Raw genomic sequence first — 25,031 nt, 5'->3', positions numbered from 1 at the left:
GATATTTTATGTTTTAAAATGTTAACAATGTTGTCATTTTTTTACAAAAATTCAAAAAAATCGTCAAAATTTTCAAACAAAACCCACTTAAAATTAAAATAGAGAATCAAATAAAAAAAAAAAAGACTAAAACATAATTAAAATTAAATTAAAGGATTATATATGTAATATAGTCTTTAAAATATCTTATCTCATCATTTTTTAGTTTAAAATATCTTATCTCATCAATTTTTTAGTTAAAAAATGAGACATTTTACAACACATTCTAAGAAAATTATAATTTCATCGAGTTACTTAAACAAACAAAATATCACTTCCAAGTAGCCACTACCACATTGTTCATCCACTCCATATCTACATTTTCCGTTAAGTATTGTATAACTACTTAACAAATTGACAAAATTATATTTTTAATAAAATAGTCACTGTTATATAAATTTAAAACCGAGGGAACAAATTCAAATATGCACTATTTTATATGAATTTGGATTTCATACTATCATCCGATCAATGATCGAACAATCCAAAATTTAGGGCATTTTTAAACACAACTAGGCAATTTGATTGGTTGGATTCTAAGCCATTTGAGCTTTGACCAAATGACTTAGACGGTGTTAACTATAACACACAAACCCAAACCTACATATCAACAGGAACTCTGACAACCTCAACAATTGAAGCGTGATGGAATAGCAAAAGACAAAGCCATTTAAAATTTGATGCAATACAGGGAAACTAAGTACAATTCAGTACAATCTATCACATTGCAATCAAAAATATATTCAACAGATTTCTAGACAACACTACAAGGAAAAAAAGTCAAAAGATACATTCAAAACATTCATAATGTTGAAAATCTAATTAGATTTATATTAATTAAAATTCACACCTTACATTTGATTTTTAAACATTGTCAGAGTTTCATCATTTGATTGTCAAAATTTTGGCACAATAAATTATCAAACCCTTGAGTATAACTCAACTCAAAAGATGACACATCAAAATTGAAAGACACCAATGAATAAAATTTTCAACAATCTCATTCAGAGTCACAAGATGAAAATCAATGTATTCACATCACTAACTTGAAACCCTAACTTAACCTAGCAGCTCAATGATCAAAACATTGTTTGAACCTTAAAACAGATACAAAAAATTGAAACTGAATTTGGTAATTGCTCAGCAAAATCAAGTTCATTCATCATCAGCAGCGGCGGACTTAGAGGAAGCACCAGTCTTCTTTGGGAGTAAAAGATTGTGAATATTGGGCATAACACCACCATTAGCAATGGTAACATCACCAAGAAGCTTGCTCAATTCTTCATCGTTCCTCACAGCCAATTGAATATGTCTCGGCACAATACGTGTCTTCTTGTTATCCCTTGCAGCATTTCCAGCCAATTCCAAAACCTGAACACAAAACGCAAATTAAATTCAAAACTTCGCTTAATTGAAATTAAAATCAAACAAGATTTAAAAAATTGAATAAAAGATCGATTATTCAATCTTATTTGTTCCAAGACTTAGTAATTTGGCTAAATTGAAGAAACCTAATAGAATGAGGAAACCCTAGATCCAGTGATATTTTAGTGAAACTAAATACAAATTCGAGCGGTGAGCGGAAATTACCTCGGCGGCGAGATATTCGAGAACGGCGGCAAGATAAACAGGGGCACCGGCGCCGACGCGTTCAGCGTATTTTCCGGCTTTAAGGAACCGAGCGATACGGCCGACGGGGAACTGGAGGCCGGCTTTGCTGCTCCTTGATGTAGCCTTCTTGGCGTTGGAAGATCCTAGGGTTTTGCCTCTACCTGCCATTGATGAAAATTGAGAGATTTGAAGGAGCGGTGAAATTTGGAAAGGTAGTTAGAGAACGGTATCAGCGAGAAAAGTGAATGTTGAAGACGATATTGTTGTATTCAAGTGAAGAAAAGGTATTGGCGGTCATGAGGCTTTTATATTGTGAGATGGGTACAAATTGGACCAATTAAATTGAATGACGCGGATCGATGGTGATCGCCGTTGGATTATGTTTGATATGGACGGTTGAGATGAGGGCGTGGGGTATTTTGGGCCGGAATCAGCGATTTTTTGTGATTTTTTTTTACCTCCAAATATTTAATAACAAAATATGAGTTGTTTGTATATTTTTCTTTGAGAGTAAAAAAAAAAAAATTAATTGTAATTTTGGTTTTTATTATTATTAATTTATGAAATTGATCTCTTTATTTAAAAATTGATGATTTTAATCTTTATTTCATATTTTTAAATTAAAAATAACGATTTGACATATTTTTTAATGATATAACATATAATTATATAATATGAAGAAAAAAATATGAAGTTAAAATATTTTTAATCATATAGATGCATTAGTTATTCATATTCATTAACTAAATAAAAAAATATGAAGAAAAAATTGAAGTTAAAATATAAGTTTATACGACATTCATTTCAATTTCATATGTGTTAATTATTTTACATCTTCGTATTATATTTTACATATTTAATGCATTCCATATTATTATTTTTTAGTTAAAAAATTAGAAAAAATAGTCAAAATTATCAGACTTTTAAAATAGCAGACTAATTTCATAAATCAATAAAAATAAAGAAAGTAAAATTGTAAATAAATAAAAAAAACTAATACATAACAAATATGATATGTCAACCAATTCATATAGGCATCACAAAATCAAAATATTTTAAAAATTCATAAACCCATAAAAATTTATATGTACGAATGTATAAATTGTAAATAAAAACATTAATTTTATATTTTAACTAATATTGCAACTAAAACCAAGTATTTTTTCATTTTTCCACTAAGGTTAATTTTTTTATGATGAAAAATAACATGTATTTTCTACGTTGACTAGACAACAACTAATTAAATTGAATAAAATAATATTTTTTAATCCTACCACCAACACATAAGCTTGTGAATTGAAAAGTATCGTCATAATGTAAGTTTGTTATTGTTCTCCTTATACCAACCCATTGTAGCATTCTCGTCCATGTTTGGTTGAATATTTGACATTCAAAAAGTAAGTGTTGAGCAAATTCAACTAAACCACATCAACTGATGGTAACTTACGCATGGCGTAATCAGATTGTCCTTGACTTACAAATCTATTATTCAAAAAGGCGTTAAACAAACATAGATGTTCACTGAGACCATCATATTCCAAATAATATTATGTGAGAGAGAGTACACAATGTTTTCGTCATGTCTTAATAAATTGTAAGTTTCTTTTATAGAATAATATTCATCTTGATAATAAATTCAAGACCGAGAATAAGATACATAACCTACAAAACAACATTAGACAAAAAATTGACAATCCGACACCAATTCATCTTCCCATCCAAACAATCTTCTTCCCCACCCCTCACCCACCTAACACCTAAACATCTCATCCACCAAAACCTCATTATCAATAGTCAAATAATAAGAGCCCGTTTAATAGACATGATAGGATAGAGACATGATAGGATAAGAAACATATATGATATAGATAAGATAAATAGTTATTATGTCATGTGTTTGATATGTACATGATAACTAAATGATATGATTTATATTTTGATAAAATAACAAATTTATCTTTATAATCTATTTAACTTTTTTTCTCTCAAAATAACATTCATATATTTTTTTTATAAAAAAATAAAAAATGGTAAAAAAATATAAATAATTTATGAAGTAACTTTATATACTTGAAAAAATTGTGATTTCTCTATCCATCACAATTGAAGAATGATTCACTATCATAAAAATGTAAATAATTTATGAAGTAATTTTTTATACTTAAAAAAATACTGATTTCTCTATCCATCACAATTGAAGAATGACTTACTATCATAACATCATTTCGATTGATCAAACTTTCTAAATATTCTCCTCTTAATCTCTCTCTATCCATTAGTCGATTTCTAATGCTATAATTTTCATAAAACCACATTGAATGATGATTCACTGTCATAAAAATTGTTAAACAAAATCCAACCATCTATACAATCAACCCAATATTCAACTGTGGTCCGCCTTTGTGTTCTCCAAAGTACTGACTTTTTTTCCTCTTTTCATATTTGTCCTACTCACCTTTGATTTTCTTATCATATCCGACTGCATCAAACAAAATATTAGAATGAAATATAATAAATATATTATATATCGTTATCATGACTATCAAATGGACTTTAAAATATACTAAAACGCTGCTAAGAACACCTCCGTCTTCATATTAAAGTTTAGTACAAATCAATTATGTTGGCAGAACACGTGTGTAAATTTTGAACTAATAATAATAATAATAATAATAATAATAATAATAATAATAATAATAATAATAATAATCTATTATTTGTATATCACTCGATCGCATATGTTATAAATATAAATTTTTTATTTATATTGTTTATTTAGTTGTTGTCGCACCTACCACAATTTGGATATTTGCACCTCTCTAATCATTGCAACAACATCCACTATTACACCATATACATAGTATTGAAGTGCATCTTGCTAAATTGATTGATTTAGTTGATTAATTTTTTGTTAAAAAAATTATTTCATTAGTGGGGTAAAGATTTGCATCTTTTGATACAATGAGGAAATAAGTGAAGGAAATAAAGAATTTGATGAATCTCTGGATACAAAAATTGCTTATGAAAATGAAAACTCTAAGCATGAGATGAAATTTAGTCGAGATCAAGTTACCCATGACGACATGATCAATTATGCTCAATGTATGAGTTTTGGGATCGGTAAAATCAATGCAAAATGTGGAGATGATGGTAAATTCAATGCAAAGTATTTTCCTCAATCGTGAAAAAAAATATAATAATCTTTTGAAGACAAATCCTATGACAAAAAATACAATGTAACACTCAATTGAATGCATGTATGTATGTGTTTAGATGGAATAATTAGTGCTTGAGCATAATCATGAGCCAAGTCCAACAAAAGCACAATATTTTAAAAGCAACGAGAATTTGTGGCCTTATATGAAAAGAAACTTGGGACTTAATGATTAAGTTGGGATTTATTTTATCTTTGGTCGTTGCAGTGAATGCATGTGTGAATACTCCACACAAACAAAATGATTGTAGAAACTATATCGATAAAATAAAGTTATTACGACTTAGAAACAAGATATATTGAAACTATTCAAAGCTATTTTGTTAGAATATAAAAACAAAATAGTTAATTTTAGTATGTAATGGGCGTGGATGATGAAAGTCGTATAAGAAATGTATTTTGGGCAGATGCAAGATGTAGGGATGCTTATGAATGTTTTGGTGAAATCACAACTTTTGCCTCTACTTATTTGAAAAATTAATATGACCTGTCTTTAGCTCCTTTTTGTTGGAGTAAATCATTTTGGCTAATCTATATTGGGCTGTGCTTTACTATCAAATGAAGATATACTAAAACTGTTATTTGATTGTTCACAACATGGTTAGAATGTATGCATGAACATGTACAAATGCTATAGTCACTTATCAAAATAGAGCAATGACTAATGCAATTGAGATTATCTTTCTGAAAATTTGTGATCGATGGTGTTTATGGCATTTAATGAAAAATGTTTGAAAAAAGTTAGCTAAACACTCTGATTATATGTCTATCAAAACACTTTTGCATGATAATGTATATAATTCTTGAGGTCACAACTTCAGTCTAATAAAATGAATGCAATAGTTGTTTATTGATGGAAGCAGTTGTTTGTGGCTCCCCTTAAATAGACATGTCTTATTTTTTTAATTTTTTTTTTTAAAATACATATAAAATTTCATTATACCACTTATGATAAACCGGTACAAGGTGTACCCAAATTGTTATACAGCACCAGATAAAAAAATTGACACCAGCCCCTTTACATTATCCTGAATTATCAATAATAGATTCTGATATATGAACCAAAATTCATGATACTCCATTTAATTTATATGAACCAACACTTCACATCAATTTAAGAACAATAACAGCAGATTGGTTCCATTTTTTCAGTGAATTATTGTAGATATATTTTGATTCTTCACCACTGCAATTCCACTGTCTTCCAAGTTCCAATGTACAAATTACCACAACCTTACTATAAAGAAAGTAAAAAGTTCCCCTTAGTGGCAATGCAACACAATCAGGACATGTAGCAATGGGAGTAGTAAGTATCATAAAGGGTATGAATAAGCTCGACCACTCAATTGTAAGAAGTATGAATTAAAATAATTTGTCATTTGGTTCCCAAAAGGAGGAAAAGAGGGGTGACATGACACAAAAACTCGCTATTTCTAATGAGGGAAACGGGGCGAGAAGGTATTATATATCCAAAACGATTGCAGGTACCAAAATGTGAATATTCAGAAATTGAACTTGTCAATCACCCCACTAAATAAAATAAAAACAACTTGCTTGAATATAAATATAATTACTCCACCCACATTTGCAATAAAATTTTGAACATAACTAAACTAGTAGGAATATAAAATTAAAATGCAAACAATAGTTGCCATTGTTTTGCCTAAACTAAAAGTAACTAGCTACAATAATATCCATAGTTGAGATAATGAAAACGTGTTGAGTATTTTGAACATAACAATACCTAAAATAATAATAAAATTTTAGCGTCGTTGAGTCTTTCCATTGGATCGCTTTCCAGAATAAATGTGCTTAGGTTTGAGATTAGGTATAACTCTATCAGCTTCTCCGCGACGTGCTTCCTTGTTTCTCTTCTTACAAGATTTCCTTGCAAGCTTGATTGCCTTAATCTTTTGAGCAGAATCTCTTAAACCTTCACCCGGAACAACTTCATGTAATGGGCGGACCCACCTGGAAATAGACTGTGATGATCTACTCAACAACCGCGGCTTCTTCTTGTTTGATCTGTCACTATCATCTCTTCCTTCGACTGATCTATCTCTTTTCCTACCTTTCCTAATCTCAATTACAGCTTCTTTCTGTTCTTCTGGAGATTCAGTTCCGTCAATCTCAACTTCCACGATATCGTGATCAACCACATCATCCAAAGCTTCTTCAACCATTGTTGTTTTCGTCACTGATTCTGGCGGCTATTCAGTTTAGGGTCTTCTTTTTAGGGTACCTTCTTTCAATTGGACCTCAAGGCTCACTGGCTCACCTTAAATATAGGCCCGTTTCTAATGGATTATAAACAAAAATATTATTTTGATATTTTAATATTTTATAGATTGGTTTTTTTTTTTAAAATATAATTTATTTTGTGTATTTCTTCCGTAATAGTATTGTTAATGATAACAATAATTTTTTTGATATTAATTTTAATATTTTAAAGGTTTTTAAATTATTTTAAAATTTATATTTTAAAAAAAATTGTAACAAATATGTGAAAACTTTTATTATTAAAAAAAATGATTATTTGATGTAACAAATAGGCAACAAGTAATTGTTTGATGGATTATATCTTCAATTCCATACTTTTAATATGTTGAAGAATTCAACTTCACTTACATATATAAACATCAATATGGTCAAACAAGGTGGCATGATAAAGAACTCAATTAGTAGAATTATAAAAGAAAATAAAAATGATATATTACCATAATACTTAATATACTAATTTCATTACCATTTTCACACATTTTAAATAAATAAATGTCTTAATTCAAAATTGAAAATTTTATCCTTCCTTAAAAACCCTCTATCTAAATTTTATGCACACATTTTTTGTTATTTAGTTTATGATGCACAATGCAATATAAATATTCAGTAATTTTGAAGAATCTGAAATTCGACTAAAAACAAATAAACTTGACTAAATATTATTCTAATTAAGATTTGAATTTATATTCTTTGAAATGATTTGTTTTCAATTGAAATTTATTAACCATTTGAATAAACTACTTGTATATTTATAATGCACAAATGAAATAAAAAGGAAGGTTAATAATTACCAGGATCTCCTAGAGTGGCATGAACAGTGTAGCCTCTTTGAAGAAGAGTTTGTACAAGCCATGAACCAATATACCCTGAGGCTCCAGTAACGCAATAAGTTGCAGGAGGAGAATCAATTACTTCTTTGCTCTTAAGTGTTTCCTCCTTAATTTGCTCTTTGTTGATTCCAAAGCAAGAAGTGTCGGTAAACAAAAAATACCATGAGGAGATAATCAGATTTAATATAATTAAGAGACCATCATTTTTCTTTTAATTTCAGAGTAATGATACTAATTAATATAGCTTATAGACATTTTGAATAGAGATAAGGATTAGATGTGTAAAAGGAAATTTCAACATGTCTCTTATATTAAGGAAAATGGGTGGAAAACTTCAGCACACCCATTTAACTTCACGCCTTGTGTATAGAGATAACATTACAGAGGCAACCAAAATAATAACATAATATACACTTCAAACATTAAGATTGGAAAAAAGAATACAAGTACATAGAATTACATTACTGTTGAATACATGAATTAATTAATATATTCAAAACTAAGCAGCAGCAACTTGTTCAGTTTTCTTAGTAGCTTCCTTCAGTTTCTTCCAATTCTCTTCAGTATCAATTACCTCTCCAGTTTTTATTAGGTACCTAACTTTTTTACCATTGTCAAGTACTTTATGACCCACACGGCTTGCTACTTTCTTTTCTTTGGAGTATAGCATCACATTTGAACTATGGATAGGTCCTTCAACCTGAAATTCAAGACAATGGTTTCTCAAAGAATGCACATTAACACATGCTATGAAACACGAATACTGATACGAACATGGACATGACATTGATACTGACATAGCGACAATGATAATAATTTGATAAAATGAATGAATTGAATGCAATCAAACCGGAACATTTATTTGATCAAAAGTGCTGGTACTATAAAGAACACATGTTTCTATTAAACCTTTAAACAAACTAAAAAGATCATTTTTATTCATCCAACTTAAGGAGAATGTTATATAATAGGAGATTATAGTTACTCTAATTTCTTGAAGAACATGCAAAATTGAAAAAGAGTTCATAATAGTATTTTTCTAGAAAGGAAAATGATAAATCACCTTATTTATTTGACCTGGTTCGCCTTCTTCTCTACTCTTCACATGCTTTGTCTTCAAGTTTAAGTCTTTCACAATGACAGTGCTGTTGTGCTTGAAGATCTTAGTAATCTCCCCAATTTGACCCTTTTCATGTCCAGATATGACTTTCACCGTGTCTCCAACTTTAACATGCAATTTGTGTAACACAGGAAGGCTGTTTGGTTTACATTCCTTTCGCTCCCATCGTTTAAGCTGTGTGACGAAAAAACAGAAAAAATTGAAAATTAAATTCAAGAAGCTTTAAGGATTGTTCTGTTTTCATTTTCGTAAGATTATGAAAAGCTTTATGTTTGACTGTAAATACAGATTCTCTGTCAGTAAAGTATAGTTTTATAGTATATACTATTTAATCATAATATTTCATATCTATGAAGATGCTGAGATATTAAACTTATGCCTCAACAGGTTTTCTGTTACAAGTCACAATAAAGACTCGTTAATTTTGTAGAACTCGCTATATTAACTATGGATCAAATTTATATTCAAAGCATTTACTGGATTTTGGTTTTGTGCTTTGATCTCATCTGACTATATAGTTAACGTTTGGCCCACTTTGAGTGTTATTTAACAAAATCTGAAAACAATAATCAGAATAGTCATGAATGAGGGAAGAACTTGATACTAACCCTCATTACGATACGGCATTGCTTTCCTGTTGGCTTACCCTGCATATGACAAAGATAAAGCTCATATCAAATTAGCATACAAAACTTTTGAGCCTTACATCTTTAAGAATTATAATTTAGAACAATAATTTTTTTTATCCTTAATAACCAGCCAAAATTCGGTCTGAGGAATGTAGATGTTGTTAAATCAAACAAATGTAGCAGTATCATAGTATCAGTATCCAATAGGAATTCAATATTAGATTATTCATAGTCGATGCAGCCACTCCTAGTTCACATCAAATAGCATACATCAAATAATATGTACTCTTAAGGGCTTAGTTGGGATTGGATCCTTTTATTAGAGATTTTCAGTGATGAGAACATTGTTAAATCTCTTACTTCATAAGCACTAAATAAGCCGATCCTATCAACATTTGTAATTGCCAACAGATAACAAAACACAGACAGACACAACTGTCAAGTGAAAAAATCTCAATCTCTCCAGAGCTTATTTACAATCATTCCAAATAACAGATTCAACTTCATAGTGGAAAAAAAACACAACCTATGAATCACTGACACTAACGCCAAACACGACATTGACACATCGTTGGCATACACATGTCTTCAAACCGAAGTATCAGTTCTACGTAGATCATCACATATAATTCCAACCGTGAACAGAATTATGAATCAACTAATTTTACGAAGATGCTAATTCTGTAATTCTAAATTAAAACAATATCACCACAATTCCAATGGAAGACCAATAAGAAAAAACTCGAAATGCTAATACCCACGAACTCGAACGCTTAAAACGAACTTGAATTAAAATTCCCATGTTGATAAAAAGAGAAATGAAGCACGTGGAATAATAAAAATTGAAACTTGAATTCATAAAAAAAAAAAAAAGCATATATGCTAAATGAATGGAGCATATACCGGTAGAAGAGGGGAGAGAGTAATAGGAGAGAGAGGCTGTCCGAAGAAAGAGTTGGAGGAGAGTGAGAGGGAAGACATGGAGCTTTGAAGAGTAGCCATAGCCATAGCTACCATTGTTGCTGTAACTTCTTTCTTCTTTTTGATAACGATTTTGGATAACACAATCTCAAAATAAAAGAGGAACTAATAATTGGGCTTAAAATGGATCATGGGCTCAATCGGGTTACTTTCGTAAGCCCAAATTCTAAATTCAAATTCTTTATTATTTTCCTCGTATTTTTCTTAATTTGTTTTGTTCTAAAAATAATATTATATCCAAAGATCAAATGGTTTCGTGGTGTAGTTGGTTATCACGTCAGTCTAACACACTGAAGGTCTCCGGTTCGAGTCCGGGCGAAGCCATTATCTACAGATATTTATTTCCTTCTTTAGAAGGTCTCCAGTTTACATTTAGGCACAATATTTTTGTTGTTTCTTTGACAAAATGTTGGTGGCTTTTTCTGCTTTGGGAAACTCCGATTTTTCTTGCCATTTTCTCCTTTTTGCAGGAGATCATGGTTCTACAGGCTAACACCAAATGACATGGTTCTGGGCTTGATTGTAGCTAATGTAGCTGTTTTTTTATTTTGGAGAACAACAAATGAAAAGTTTATGCTAAATAACTTTACTGTGAGTTTCTTGATTTATAAAGTTTATGCTAAATACTTGTAGATTTATTTGCCCAACCTTTGCTTTGTATGTAACTCCCACCTATCATAATCATATGGGTTTATCAAATGTTTCTTAGGAAAGTCGTCAATAGGATTGTATTGTTACAGTGGTTATGATATATTAACTATTGTCTTTGTTGATGTATTCATGTATATCAGTATTCTTACCTTATTTATTGAGGATAGAAAGAGAAAATGCAATATTTTTATGCTTTAAACAATTCTTAATAGCCAGAGTATCCTAATTTTCTAGTTGAAGTTTAATTTTTGAAGATACTATGACACGCTCATACCAAATTCATGCCTGATGCATGTAGATTAGTGTAGATTCCATCAAAGTAATAATGATTGTTGGATTGACACTTTACCAGCTATTGAGGGATGAAATTGGTAAATGTGTTGTTTTGATGTTATTCAAGAAGTTGTGCAAGGCAGTCAGTTTTCTAACTGTGCAAGGGAATCAATGGATTGAATACACATTGTGATCAAATCTATATGAGAAATAGTTGAGTCTCTTCTGTTATGTATTTATTGCTTTGTCCTATATCTAGTTACTCCTAGTTTTTTGTTTTAACAATTCGACTTATACAATTGAACTGTGCGTAACAAATTTTTTTTTTTATTTTTTATTTTATTTTTAACAATTCTTTTGTTCTTGAAGGGTTCTTTGGAGAGACCAGGTTAGGCAGCGCTGGCTACTTATTAATATCTCTTTATGGCCAAGAAAAATGGGAAATCTATAGTCGTATCTGTATATGAGGTTGATCATCAGGACCATGCTGCCGAGTTTCTGAATTTATACATTACTGCAGATTCTGCCCACAAAAGGCTCCACCCAAAGAGTTGATAAAACAAGCAAGAAGACATCAACACTGCTCAAAAGAATTTAATACTTAGAATTCAAGATTAATTATAGGAATTTTGTAAAGTAAAGATAGGATATATTTGATATTGAATTCAACACCGCTTGTTCTATTGTAAAATATTTCTTTTTCGCTATAAATTTGTAGCTACTTTTAAATATAATGAATTGATTATATTTGTTTCACTACATTTTTCTTGTCAAATTAATTAAATGATTCATAAAAAGCAAAATAGATTTGCACAAAAACACAATAATGCAACAATGATATTCTGTGAATATTAAAGCAAAATTATGCAGGATAACAATATAAAGCAAAATAGATATGGAGCATATGTGTTACATCTTCCAATTCTTTACGCAACATATCATTATGAACTAAATACTTACAACTCTAGATTCATCAATCGATAACTATGGTACCAAAAGTATTACTTAGTAAATACTAACATAGTAACATCATTAATATACCAAAATTATTACTTAGTGGCAGTCACTCCCAATCAGTATAATGTTGGAATGTTTGTCTCGTCAAGGGGTGCCTACATAATAATAAAAACTAATTAACATTATGATAGATTTAAAAGAAAGTATTCTTCATTTTAAAACACAAATAAAATTACCATCAACAATGTTATGAAACTGAACTGATCATTTTGTGTTTGTGGGGGCTCATAAGTTGGAGGTGTTGAACAAGATACTTCGTCGAGCATGTGACTTTCTCCAAGTTTATCCTAAAATGTTTTTCTAAATTAAAACCAAGCATAATGCATCTAAAATTAAAAAATTGACCCATATATTAACTTATATACCTGAGTTTTTTTCCTTCTAGACGAAGCTTTTTTCTTTTCAATAAAACTCTTAGGACGCTTATGCATGTGTCTCTTTAAGTTAGGTCGTTTCTTGAATCTCGTTGGTTGCATAACTTTATTACTCACAAATGTCGGGTTCTCATTAATTTCATTGTGTATGACTTGTAAGCGACATTCCTTTATTTTCTTACACATGACATCTACATAGTTATCAACAATCTTAAGGTGTTCTTCCCAAGGCGATGCCTCGGTCGTCACTCTAATAAATTTAGAGACAACTTGTCTAAACTTCCGTGTTCAAGATAACTTTGGATCTCCTTCAACCTCTTTTCCCCTAAAATCTTGCACGATGCCACAACGAGCTTCTCTTGTCCACCTTCTTAAAATATACTTCTCAGGAATGACCTTCACATCATTTGCTTCAAACACTTTCAATGCATGTGAACAAAGTATGTCAAATGTCTCAAACTTTCGACAACTACAAGTAATAGAGGTTGAAGCACGATCGAATGACACTCTCCAAAATCCTTCATGGTTAACCATAGTTATGACATATTCACATGAAGAGTGAGAGTCGTTTCTCTCTAATATCGATAAAGCTAAGAATAACTTAAACTCGTTTTGAAACAACTCACATACAACGTGCGTGTACACTTTTCCCATTTGTATCAATATTGGTGACAACTCGTATCTTAACCTTGCAAGCTTATGTGAGGACTCATACTCATAACTCAACTCGTTGCTTCTCTTCTCCTCAACAACTCGTTCAAAGTGCTTGAAGAATTGTATAATATTCACTTTGGGTTTCATACCCGATTTGAAGTGAGCATTCAAGCTTTCATTGAGTTAGGTACTCCGCATGCCAAGAGTGAACGCTTCCTTCATGTAACAAGCAGCCCAATTTTTTTTAATAGCATAAAACAATTTGATCCAATTATTTTCATGAACATCATATTGGTTGATCATGTTTGTCCAAGCAGTCTCAAAATCTGCTTCAACGTCAATATCATACATGCATTTCTTGAAATCTCTTAAAAGATAACTTCCTCCCTTCATCAAGTTCCCAAGGTGTTCAATTCCATTTTGCAACAAGTTCCATGTGCATAAACCATGGTGAGTTTTGGGCATCACTTCAGCCAGTGCCCTGGCCATTGCTTGATCTTGATCAGTGAAAACAGTCTTTGGTTTTTTATGGTTGTGTGCTTGTAAGAATATATCAAACAACCACTTAAATGACTCAATTGTCTCATCATACAATAGTGCTGCACCGAAAATGATCGAACTCCTATAGTGGTTGAAACCGTAAAACAAAGCAAGCGGTCTATTAGCATGATTGGTACAATATGTAGTGTCCAATGACACAACGTCGTCAAAATACCCGTAATCCAACACCATATTTGCATCACACCAAAACACATTTGTGATTTGTTCTTCTATATCCATTTGGTATGCGTGAAAAAAAGACGGATTTTCCAACAATTGTCGTTGAAAATATTGTGAAAGACAACCAACATCTTCGTACGTCATACTTCTTTGTCTTCTTGCACTGAGGTAATTTTTCACATCCAACCGTGTAAATCCAAGATTTGCTCTGTTTCCTGCATGTGTGCTCATAAGTTGAAATGTTGACTTTTGCCTTAATCCAGAATCATCAGCCAAATCAATCTCATATGCTTGGACTTCAGTTATCTTCCTATGTGACGCAAGAATGTGTGTTGTCTCTGAAAGTTGTAGAGGATGGTTATGATCCTCTACAAATTCACGGATGACAAAATTTCCATTTTTGCATACAAGTGAAATTCTTGCTTTGCAATCCGTTCTAGTCTCGGCTCTATGGATGTTAACAAAAACATCTCTCTTGTTTATCTTTCGTACCCCTTCCTTGGAACAAACAAACCTACAAGATGATATAGTGTCGTCTTTATTCTTGTTCGCATAACATTTTCTAACTTCAAAACCAACATGGGCACTGTATGTAAGACAAAATTGATAAGCCACATCTATATTATCAAATTTCATACCAACCCGTGGCTTCCAATCAACATTTGAAGATGGCATATTTGATCAAACTTTCCAAATGAAGTAACCTAAAAATTTAATAAAATAATTAAATGAAAGAAAAAGTATGGAATAATGAATGAACCATGTATTGCTCTGCTTTTTAGTTAAAAAAATGTGTTGCTCTGTTTTGCAGGTATCACAACTTCAAAGTAAAAAAAAAAAAAAAAACAAGTATAACAACTTAAAATAACTCTACAAAAATAATGTGGCATAACTAATAACATTCTACTCTATTATTATAAAAAAATCAATACAACCAAGATAAACATAACAACTTCCAACTCTTTTATCCAGTAATTAGAGAAAAAAAATTAATGGAGTTCTTTTATTACCCGGATATGACAATGCAGAAAGTAGATTGATAATAGATTGTAGTGCACGAGACAATAGCGGCGCGCGGCGGTGGTTAGTGGATAGAGGTGTGGGGGATGCCGACGAGGGTCACACGGTGGAGTACCTTTTCCCCTATGTGACACGTGGTCGTGCTTTGATTATCAAACGTGACTGTGTTGAGTTTGAGGAAGAAAGAAAAAATGTGAGATGAGAAAAATGCAACAAGAAGATGCCATGGAAATGAAGGGTTCAAAGAGTTCTAGGTGAACTTGAGGAAGAAAGAGTCGAAAAGACTGAGATTTTTGAAGTTTACGTTTTTTTTTAACTTCTGCTGATGCTTTTAGTTTTAAAACAATAAGGCCACGTGGCTCTTTCTAAAGCATTCGATTGATCCAATGGCACAAAGTGGGTGAAAGGCACCCTGCTTTTCCCGCCTCTAAGTCAGAGAATCAGTTTCCGGTTCAATAAATAATATTATATCCAAAGATCAAATGGTTTCGTGGTGTAGTTGGTTATCACGTCAGTCTAACACACTGAAGGTCTCCGGTTCGAGTCCGGGCGAAGCCATTTTTTACAAATATTTATTTCCTTCTTTAGAAGTTGTAACGTTATGATCCCTCAATTAAATAGACTATGGTCACGATGAAAGATAATTTTTTATTTTTTTTTTCACATCAATTTCATTCATGAAAGTAATCATATACAAATTTTGTGGTGTCTGTTCTGCAAGATAACAGAACTAAGGCAAGAAAAAAATAAATGTCAGGCATCATTAAATCACTCAAGCCTAATGTCTAGTTAAAAATTAAAATCATATCATATTCAAAGCCAAAAAAAGGAACTAAAAATGTAAAACAATTTTGTTACAAATCATACATGTCAGCTGCACTATCTATAGATTCATCTCTTTTGTGTTCAATAACATAAGCCTTATTTTCTTCTGTTTGATCAACATCAATTGCAACTTCATCCGCTGTGGCCGAAAGCGATTTTTTATGATGATTCCTTTGATGCCTTACTTTAAGGATCCGAGTCAGTACTTGCACGATGTCTCTCATCGAAGGACGCTTCCTCGGCGCACGGTTGATGCATCTGTATGCAAGTGCTGCCACTTCATTCAGCTCTTGGAAATCACATTTTCCTTCAAGTTTAGAATCAACAATCTCCTCCCAACCAACTTTTCCTTCACTGTTCATTGCTGCCTAATCATCCATCAATTAATTGCATTCATACGAAAAAAACTATGAATTAGCCAATTAGGTATCATTGTGTGGTATTACAACAAAGCATTTTTATAGAACAATGTCATAAAATAGAGTCATCAACTTAATGCTTGGCAATGAGTTGTTATCAAGGATGGATCTACGTGTTAGAAATTATCAGCTCAACATATATAAGTGTTTTAAAAACCAAACCGAACAGTTTATTCAGTTGAATCTTGAACTAGACTTTACTACAGTTTAGTCATTTTGGCGGTGCGATTGCGGTTTCATCCTAGTTCTAGTGATTTAAAGCAGTTGAACCATGATTCAGAGGTCTCGTCTCTTCAGTTTATAAAACATTGACATACACAGTATATTATTTATTAGGTACTATTTCACTAGGATTTATGAGTATTGCCTGCACAACTTAAATTTCTACATCCATTAATAGGCTGTTAAGAAAACTATCATTGTTTGGTTTGTTTCAGTTCGGTTCGTGAACTATTTGAATCTTAATACCAGTTCGAATCGGGACGAGCCATTACTGGTTCGGTTCAATTTTACCAAAATATTCTAACGGTTCAATTCAATTCTATTTGGTTTTTTCCTGAATCGAACCACCAATAGTCGTACCTGTTACTACAACCAAATGCAGGACTTGAAAGAGGGGAGAGAGATCTTACAAGTTCAACATGTTCCATAAGACCCTGCTGAGGGTTTCTGCCGGCTATAAGTTCAAAGAGCAACACTCCAAAACTGTATACATCACTTTTCTTGGTGAATGTCCCTGAAGATATATACTCAGGATCAAGATAGCCAAAGGTACCACGAATAGCTGCATGTTTATCCACCATCTCTTCTCTTGAAAGTCCAAAATCAGCAACCTATTTGATTCAGAATCAACAAGAGCATAAGAAGAATCCTCACCAACAATCAATGATTAAAAGAAATATACAATAAGTCATTCAACATTATCGTAGATCATACAGATTGAATACAATTAATTAAAGTGAGACTAATAATCATTTTACAACTATCTCTAAGGAGATTTGAACTTCATCCCTTGAAATTACAAGGTCAAACTCTTGTCATTGAATTGACACCTCATGAACATAAAGTTTGAATGCGAGATCGTTCTTAGATAGAAAAGACCTTTTCTTTTTCACAAGCTATGCTATTTGTTGTAATGGTTGTGATTAACAAGGACATACCCGGGCACGCATGGAATGATCCAAGAGAATATTAGAAGATTTGATGTCGCGATGGATGACAGGAGGAACTGCCTGGAGTGACAAAAACACATACAATTGTGATTAAATCGACTTGTAAGATAAGGATTATCTTAGTACAGATCACATAAGTAACAACTTACCCCATCATGAAGATACTCCAAGCCTCTTGCTACATCTAAAGCTACATGAACTCTCATATCCCAGCCTAGTGTCCCATTCTCTTCACCTAAACTCAGAAACAAGTTTACATGTTTCATTTATTATTGCATATGCAAGTTGAATTTGAAAGAAATCACCAAAAAAATAAAATAGTAAAAACAAAGCACCAAATCGAAAGGCAAATAATATCAAAGTACTATTTCATATCTTGCTTGCATGACTTGATAAGGACTTAGATGTTCCTTCCTTAAGGTGAACTTCAGGGTATTATGAATGAAAACTAACCATGTCCTCTAATGGAATTTATGGAAACTCAAAAAAGGATTTGGTACTTGTTTTATAGGTTTAGATAAGTTTGTGTAACATACAAAAAATATGTGTTAAATGCATATAAAGAAAGCTTAATCATTCAACTTGTATATAGTATTTCACATTCATTATTCTTGTTATCTTTATATTCATAAATTGCACGCACCAGACTCAATAGTACTAAGCCTGAGTGTGATGAGGTGTATTGGAAAAAAGTCCAAATCTCATATGAGCCAGAGATGTGACCAATAAAGATAGATAGCTAACTTACTGTACAAGTGGGAAGCCAAGCTGCCTTGACTCATGTAGACATAAATAAGCATATTTTGTCCCTTTTCTGCACAATATCCAACCAAATTGACAAGGTTTCTATGGTGTAACCTTCCCAACAACATAACCTAACAAAAATTAAAATAACACAAAAAGTTAAAATTGATGATCATCATACAGAAAAAATTAACTACTCCCTCCATTTTAAAATGATTTCCATTTAAGGTTTTGCAGAGGATTAAAGAAGTCAATAAATACCCTTATATTTAAAAAAAATGTAATTTTCTTTGACTAAATTATCCCTTTATTCCATCAAGGTTTTCTAATGTGACACCACTACCCCGAATAATGAAATAAACGGTATATCGTGCAAAAGCATGTGAAAATTTAGTTTCTTCAAATTTTTTGTAGACGATGTAATGAAGTCACATGAATCATTTTGAGATTATCAACTGGATTTAACTAACGAAAATGGAAACATGCCAAGTTCCAAGTATTTATATCAAACATAGCACACAATATTTATATCAAGCATCGTAATAATTATATTTCAGTATTTTGATTTTCGAAAACTATATTTAGACATTAATGCTCCTTTGCATCCCTCACCCTCCTATATTAGACAATCAATGTTACTGCATTTAACATATGCTTTCCATTGAAAACATGTTGAAACACAAACTAGTTCTATCAACGTCCTTGCCAAAAGTAAGAGAAATGATTATTGGTAACCATGTTCACCTCTGTGTGAAATTCTTTCTCCCCTTGTTTAGAATTGGTTGCAAGAACTTTAACTGCAACAGTCTCACCAGTAGACATCTGAGCTTTATATACAGGACCAAATGCACCTTGTCCTATGAGTGTTGTAAAATTATATGTTGCCTTTTGCAAATCCCTGAAGTGTAAATATGAGAGTTAAACACAAAGAAAATAAATAGATAAATGACATGAAAAATCAGTCGTTCCATCGAGTTTTTAAAGACAATTAGTTGTCAATATGAAGCATTGACTTTGTCTCGAACACCAGACACACCTAATCTCAGAAGTGTCTGTGTTTCATAGGTTCTCAGCATTATTTGCAAATTTTCATAAGGATATAGTTTTTGGTTGAATATGGAAGGACAATATACATGTGTCAAAGGTCTAGATACAATCAAATACTTCTCATGTTTAAATATTCCAACCTAATGACTCCATAACTCCAATGCATTTTTCTTCAAAGAACATTGACAATGAAGCATCAAAGTTTTGTTTATAAAGGACAATTTCATAAAAGGCGGCTCAGTGCACGAGCCTCCTATTGAGAGAAGAATCCGTGTCCTCCAGATCTCAGAGGCACTCGTCCTTGTATATGTAGCAGTGTTACCACTGTAAAGGGAGAGCCTATTTCCAGGGCTTGAACTCGTGACCTCCTGATCACACGAAGGCGCTCGCCCTCATTAAAGACAATTCCATATACCCAATAAAAACAAATAGATATGTAATTATAAGTAAGTCTCAAAGAATGTAAATGTACACAAGCATTTAGAGCATGTTCATCTAAAAAACAAGAAGAATGACACATAAAAGCAACTCAATATAAAAAAACCATACTTGTATGAATATTCAAGTATTCCAGATGCAGGAACCATGTTACTTTTCTTGAATCCATCAAGCCAGAAATTCGTGCCATTTCGTCCCGACCTTGCAGGCGAATCAGGACCTAAGGTTGAATCTGATAGAATAGTACAAGAATCAGCACCATTCGCGCGAATCGGTATCGTAGCCGCCCTCCGAGAACTACTATTCCCTATCTGCGAACGCTTCCTATGATATCTAAAACAGATCAATGCAGAAATTGCTAACACAACTCCAATTACAACACCAATGGAAATACCAATGATTAATCCGGTAGACTCCTCTTTCATCTCTCCCTCTTTTTCTCTTTCTTCTATTTCCTATGAATCATCCAATCCATTGACACACCTGCCAAAAAGATTCATCAGCCAAATATTTAACAATTCAAAGTAAAAGACACAACACATTGAATTTGAACAAGTCAATTTCAAAGTCATTCACACAAAATTTGTCAATTTGCAACACTTGAGGTTGAAAAAATCAAACTTGTACAATAACATCACAATGATAATGATGTAATAAACAAAAAAACTAAACATATTGAATTAGAATAATTTACCATCCACACCAACCAAAAAGTCAAATTCATCAAAAGAACCAATTTTACAGAATAAAAATTGGATTTCACTTCAATGACCCAGAAAAGCAAAATAGTAGCAAAAGCAAGTCCATTCCTTTATATCAAGATGAAATGTATAAAAATTGAAACTTGATTTGTTTTATTCATCAAATCTTAAAAGGGTATACTAGAGGAAGAGAAGAACCAAGATCAGAATGTTAATGCAAAAAAAAGTTCAACCAATTAATCAAATCAACTGAGAATAAAAAAAAGTACTTTTTTTTTCACTTTTCTTTCATTCTACTCAGCTTTTTTCCTCAGCAACCAAAAAAGGGTATAACTGATTTTTTTTTTTTGAAAAAAAAAACCACCTATGAGTTAAGCAGAGACAAAACATAATTTGAAGGAACATAAGAAGACAGATCAGAACATTGACAGCAAAAATGGTTGACTAAAAAGGAAACAAGTTGTGGAAAAAACTATGTAACGTGCTTGCACGAGATAATTGAGAACAAAAATAAATAAATAAAACTCACCAATTCACAAACACAAGCTTAAAAAAGTGAACTGAAACCAGTTACATGTTTTGTGGAAGCGTTGCTAAAAACACAGAAGTGAAGTGGTGGTACTGCAGAGGAATTAAAAGAAAAAAATATTATTTGAAAAAAAAATTAGAAAAAATATTTGGAATGAGTTTCCAACAAAGAATAAAGATGAGAGAAAATAACAAGAGAGAGAAAGAGAAAAAGTTGTATTACATTACATCTCATAATAAAGACAAAAAAAAAAGTGAATTATGTATTTTACTTTACAGACAAGAGAATTAACAATTTAACATAACATGACAGGGTCGCCGCTAAAAACACTGCATAATCGTCAATTTCATATGTATTGGTACATTTGTTTTCAAAGTAAAAGTTAAATAAATTATTTTAAAAAAATGACTTTTCATTATTTAAAAATTATAATAATTAAATATTATTTATCAAAAAGTGTTAACGACATAATTTTTTTTTAAATTTTTATAATGGTGAATATTAAATATATTTTTATGATAAATATAAAAAGTTAGTATAATATTTATAAACTTAAATAATGTTTTTCTTTATGAAAATTGCCGTTCTTAAAAATTAAAAAATAATTCTTTAATTTATAAAAAACATCGTTAATTTATTAGTTTAGAGAATAAATATATTAAAATTATTCAATTTATAAATGTATAGTAAATTTTTTTTATGTAATGTCTAAAAAAAATTGTTTTTTGTTGGTGGCAAAAGAAAAACAAATTTATTTGAAGTCTACAAAAATATTTTACAGTATGATTCAATTATAAATTTTATGTGATTTTATATATAAAAAAAATATTAATGTCAAATCTTGTTGATAAACTGTTTTAATTGAAAGTGTGATTTTTTTTATATTGATTGTGTAAATTAATTAAATTTTAAAATATGTTTTTGGTCTTTTATTTTAGTTTTTTAGTTTTTTATCTCTTAATTTTTATAAGTTTCAATTGATATTTTTATGAATAAAATTTAATGAGATTTTATATATTTTTTTTGTCTTAATCTGATTTTTAATTTTTTTTCTCTTGAATAGCCCCTTATTTTTTAAATATTAATAATAGTATAGTAATATCTTTATTTTAAAATGACCCCCCATTGTTTTACAAAAGTTATATAGATTTGAACTTTTTCTAACACAGTTAATCAGAAACAATCACATTGAAACATAAAATACAAATATAATGATCAAATTAAAATTTTAAATGAATAAGAAACTAAAAATATATTTTAGCCTAAATTAAATTATGTTTAATTTTTTAGTAACAGGCCAAAATTAAATGGCGTACACGTTTCTTTGATGAAATTCATTTAAAAAAAATAGAATTTACCTTTTTTATTAGAAAAATGCAACTCACATAAAAATCGTTAGTGAAGAATCTACTATTAAAAAAAAAAAAAACTACTACAATTGAAATTTATTATGGGTGACTGTTCAGTCTGTCCAGAAAGAAAAAGAAATTTATTATAGTTGTTTTTTGCGTGGCAAGTATTCTCATTTAATAAATTGAGAATTTTGATATTGTGATTGGATCGAGGGATCAATGTGAACTGGAACAAAATTTGAGCTGAAATTCGTGGTCCTGTACAATCATACTTTATGGTTTTTAAATTTGCATTTGATTTGACCAAAAATAAAAAATAAAAGAAAAGGAGGACTTGCTAACTTTTCTTCTTAATTGAGAATAAATAAATAATTAATAAATATATAAAGTAGGTTCAGATTTTTTTTGTAAACAACAACATCACATAGTGATTAATTTAACATTGTAATTATGTTCATCCCTTAAATTAATCTCATACTATCGGTAACATTTTAAAAAAAAATAGATAAGTTTTTCTAATTTTTTTTCTCTCATGATATCATTAGTTACTTATTAATAGTTTTTCAATATTATAAAATTAGATTTTTTTTGCCAAATATGTCATTTGTCATTCATTAAAAGAAAATTGTTTTTATTATATTAAATTTTTATTATTAGTAATAATCTGTAATTAATTAAACAAATTATTTGTTATTTAAATTAAAAAATTATTTAGTTATTTAAATTAAAAAATTTAGTTACTAAAATATATTTGTATTTTAATATATTAAATTTAATTTTTTATATTTCAAAATAAACTAGCAGTATTAATAAATAATATGTTTAAAAAATAATGATAAAATTCATCTAATAAATTGAACAAGTATTTATATTTAAGGATAATTTTTTTTACAGAATTGTGATTATAATTAGGAATAGAGTTGGCAATAAATAAGAAACTAATTAAAAGCATTTTGTCAAAAGGAAACTAAAAATATGTTTTAACCAAAATAAATGGTGTACACGTTTATTTGATAAATTCATTTCCAAAAAAATACAACTCCCTTAAAAAAAAAATATAGGAAAACAACTCAAATGAAAATCGTTTGTGAAGAATCTATTATCTTCTATATAAAATAAGTTTATGCAATTAATCATATGTCACGTGCGAGACACTAAATTAATACATTAAATCTATCTACTCTCTTATTTAAATTTAATACATTAAATCTATCTATACTCTTTAAAATAAATTATAAACTAAATTTAAAAAAAAATATTATTAATAATATTTAATTAATGTAAACTAAATTACGTATAGTAAAAATATTATTGATCATATTTCATTAATGTAATCTGGATAAAAGTTAAATTTATTATCAAGATTACTCTCAATAACTAATAAAAATTGTGAAGAGTTATATTACAAATTATATTTACATAAATCTAATATTTAAGATAAAAGGATAATAATCTATTACATTATCTAATATTATATTAATAGTTGTTGAAATAAAAATAAAAATTAATCACATACAAATACTATATATTATGTAAATATTGGTAACTTAAAAGACAATTATAATTTTTTTTTATCTTAGAAGAAATGATAAATTTCACCATAATAAATTTATACAATTAGATCATAGGTTGCAATGTAATACAAGACGTTCAACTTAACAACATCATCATTTGTCAGTTGAGTTAGAGTTTAAGGACTAAATCTCTCTTTTTATATGAACTATATTCATCAAATCTCGTATTAGTTTTAAATTTCTTAATATAAATTTAAAATAGATTCAAACAAATATGCAATAATTTAATATTTTTGATTCAAACAAATATGCAATAATTCAAACAAATATTAATTTTTTTTAATATTTTTTTAATTTATTCTTATAGTAATTTTTATATAAATATTTTAGTTTTTTATTAATCAGTTTTAAATGAGTCTTTTATCTATTTTTATTTTATTTTTTTTGGTTTTAATAAAGAAAACTTTGAAGATAACTGAGGAGAGTCTCTAAAGTATTAAAATTAATATAATCCATAAAAATGCTATAATTAATTAGTCAATGAACATTTTTGTTGTGGCCTCATCAAATATGATTAAATTAAATATATTAATTCAACATTAAAAAATTACATAAGCGAGTATCAGAATCTACACACCAAAAATTGTAATTTTCGATAATCATGTATAGCACAATCTTAAAATCACTTTTCACATCATCACATGGCACTGAGAGAAATCTTCCCGTCAAACCATGTCCAATCTAAGATACAATCACCACATTTTTGGTACACAATTGTTTGATAAAATTCATTGTACAATAGAAATTCACATTAAATCAACGTTTACTATTTGAAAAGAATAAAAAAGGTACTGCTACTATGGTTTTAATAGGTGGT

The 25,031-nt window shown here is 30.0% G+C and overlaps 3 protein-coding genes, 2 non-coding genes and 1 pseudogene across 7 annotated transcripts; 2 read left to right on the top strand and 4 right to left on the bottom strand.

The window, feature by feature from the left end:
• Positions 1 to 1,004: 1,004 nt before the first annotated feature.
• LOC101490207 (probable histone H2A.3) lies at positions 1,005 to 1,940 on the bottom strand. The gene is made up of 2 exons (XM_004487569.4): positions 1,630 to 1,940; positions 1,005 to 1,410 (listed from the first exon to the last, which is right to left on the bottom strand). The coding sequence occupies exons 1-2, from the start codon at positions 1,816 to 1,818 to the stop codon at positions 1,195 to 1,197; spliced, it is 405 nt and encodes a 134-aa protein (XP_004487626.1). The 5' UTR covers positions 1,819 to 1,940; the 3' UTR covers positions 1,005 to 1,194.
• A 6,314-nt stretch (positions 1,941 to 8,254) lies between these two features.
• LOC101490529 (large ribosomal subunit protein uL24c) lies at positions 8,255 to 10,787 on the bottom strand. The gene is made up of 4 exons (XM_004487570.4): positions 10,627 to 10,787; positions 9,703 to 9,741; positions 9,038 to 9,268; positions 8,255 to 8,674 (listed from the first exon to the last, which is right to left on the bottom strand). The coding sequence occupies exons 1-4, from the start codon at positions 10,738 to 10,740 to the stop codon at positions 8,474 to 8,476; spliced, it is 585 nt and encodes a 194-aa protein (XP_004487627.1). The 5' UTR covers positions 10,741 to 10,787; the 3' UTR covers positions 8,255 to 8,473.
• Positions 10,788 to 10,954: 167 nt separating this feature from the next.
• Positions 10,955 to 11,028, top strand: TRNAV-AAC (transfer RNA valine (anticodon AAC)). The gene has a single exon. It is a non-coding gene; the product is annotated as a tRNA-Val (tRNA).
• A 1,673-nt stretch (positions 11,029 to 12,701) lies between these two features.
• On the bottom strand, positions 12,702 to 15,083 carry LOC101502279 (protein FAR1-RELATED SEQUENCE 5-like; annotated as a pseudogene).
• Positions 15,084 to 15,897: 814 nt separating this feature from the next.
• Positions 15,898 to 15,971, top strand: TRNAV-AAC (transfer RNA valine (anticodon AAC)). Its single transcript has one exon. It is a non-coding gene; the product is annotated as a tRNA-Val (tRNA).
• A 76-nt stretch (positions 15,972 to 16,047) lies between these two features.
• Positions 16,048 to 21,482, bottom strand: LOC101490852 (calcium/calmodulin-regulated receptor-like kinase 1). Of its 3 annotated transcripts, none has more exons than XM_004487571.4 (8): positions 21,289 to 21,482; positions 20,170 to 20,541; positions 19,318 to 19,471; positions 18,578 to 18,704; positions 17,979 to 18,064; positions 17,818 to 17,889; positions 17,290 to 17,490; positions 16,048 to 16,606 (listed from the first exon to the last, which is right to left on the bottom strand). In XM_004487571.4, exons 2-8 carry the CDS (start codon positions 20,481 to 20,483, stop codon positions 16,268 to 16,270), a joined length of 1,293 nt encoding a protein of 430 aa, XP_004487628.1. In that variant the 5' UTR covers positions 20,484 to 20,541; positions 21,289 to 21,482; the 3' UTR covers positions 16,048 to 16,267. The 3 variants fall into 3 exon arrangements, with proteins under 3 accessions (XP_004487628.1, XP_027187683.1, XP_012573202.1); XM_027331882.2 differs by lacking the exon at positions 21,289 to 21,482 and adding an exon at positions 21,029 to 21,172; XM_012717748.3 differs by lacking the exon at positions 21,289 to 21,482 and adding an exon at positions 20,753 to 20,961.
• Positions 21,483 to 25,031: the final 3,549 nt, after the last annotated feature.

Source organism: Cicer arietinum, chromosome 1 (genome assembly GCF_000331145.2).
Source record: "Cicer arietinum cultivar CDC Frontier isolate Library 1 chromosome 1, Cicar.CDCFrontier_v2.0, whole genome shotgun sequence".
Lineage (NCBI taxonomy): Eukaryota > Viridiplantae > Streptophyta > Magnoliopsida > Fabales > Fabaceae > Cicer > Cicer arietinum.
This window is presented reverse-complemented; position numbering and strand designations above follow the sequence as displayed.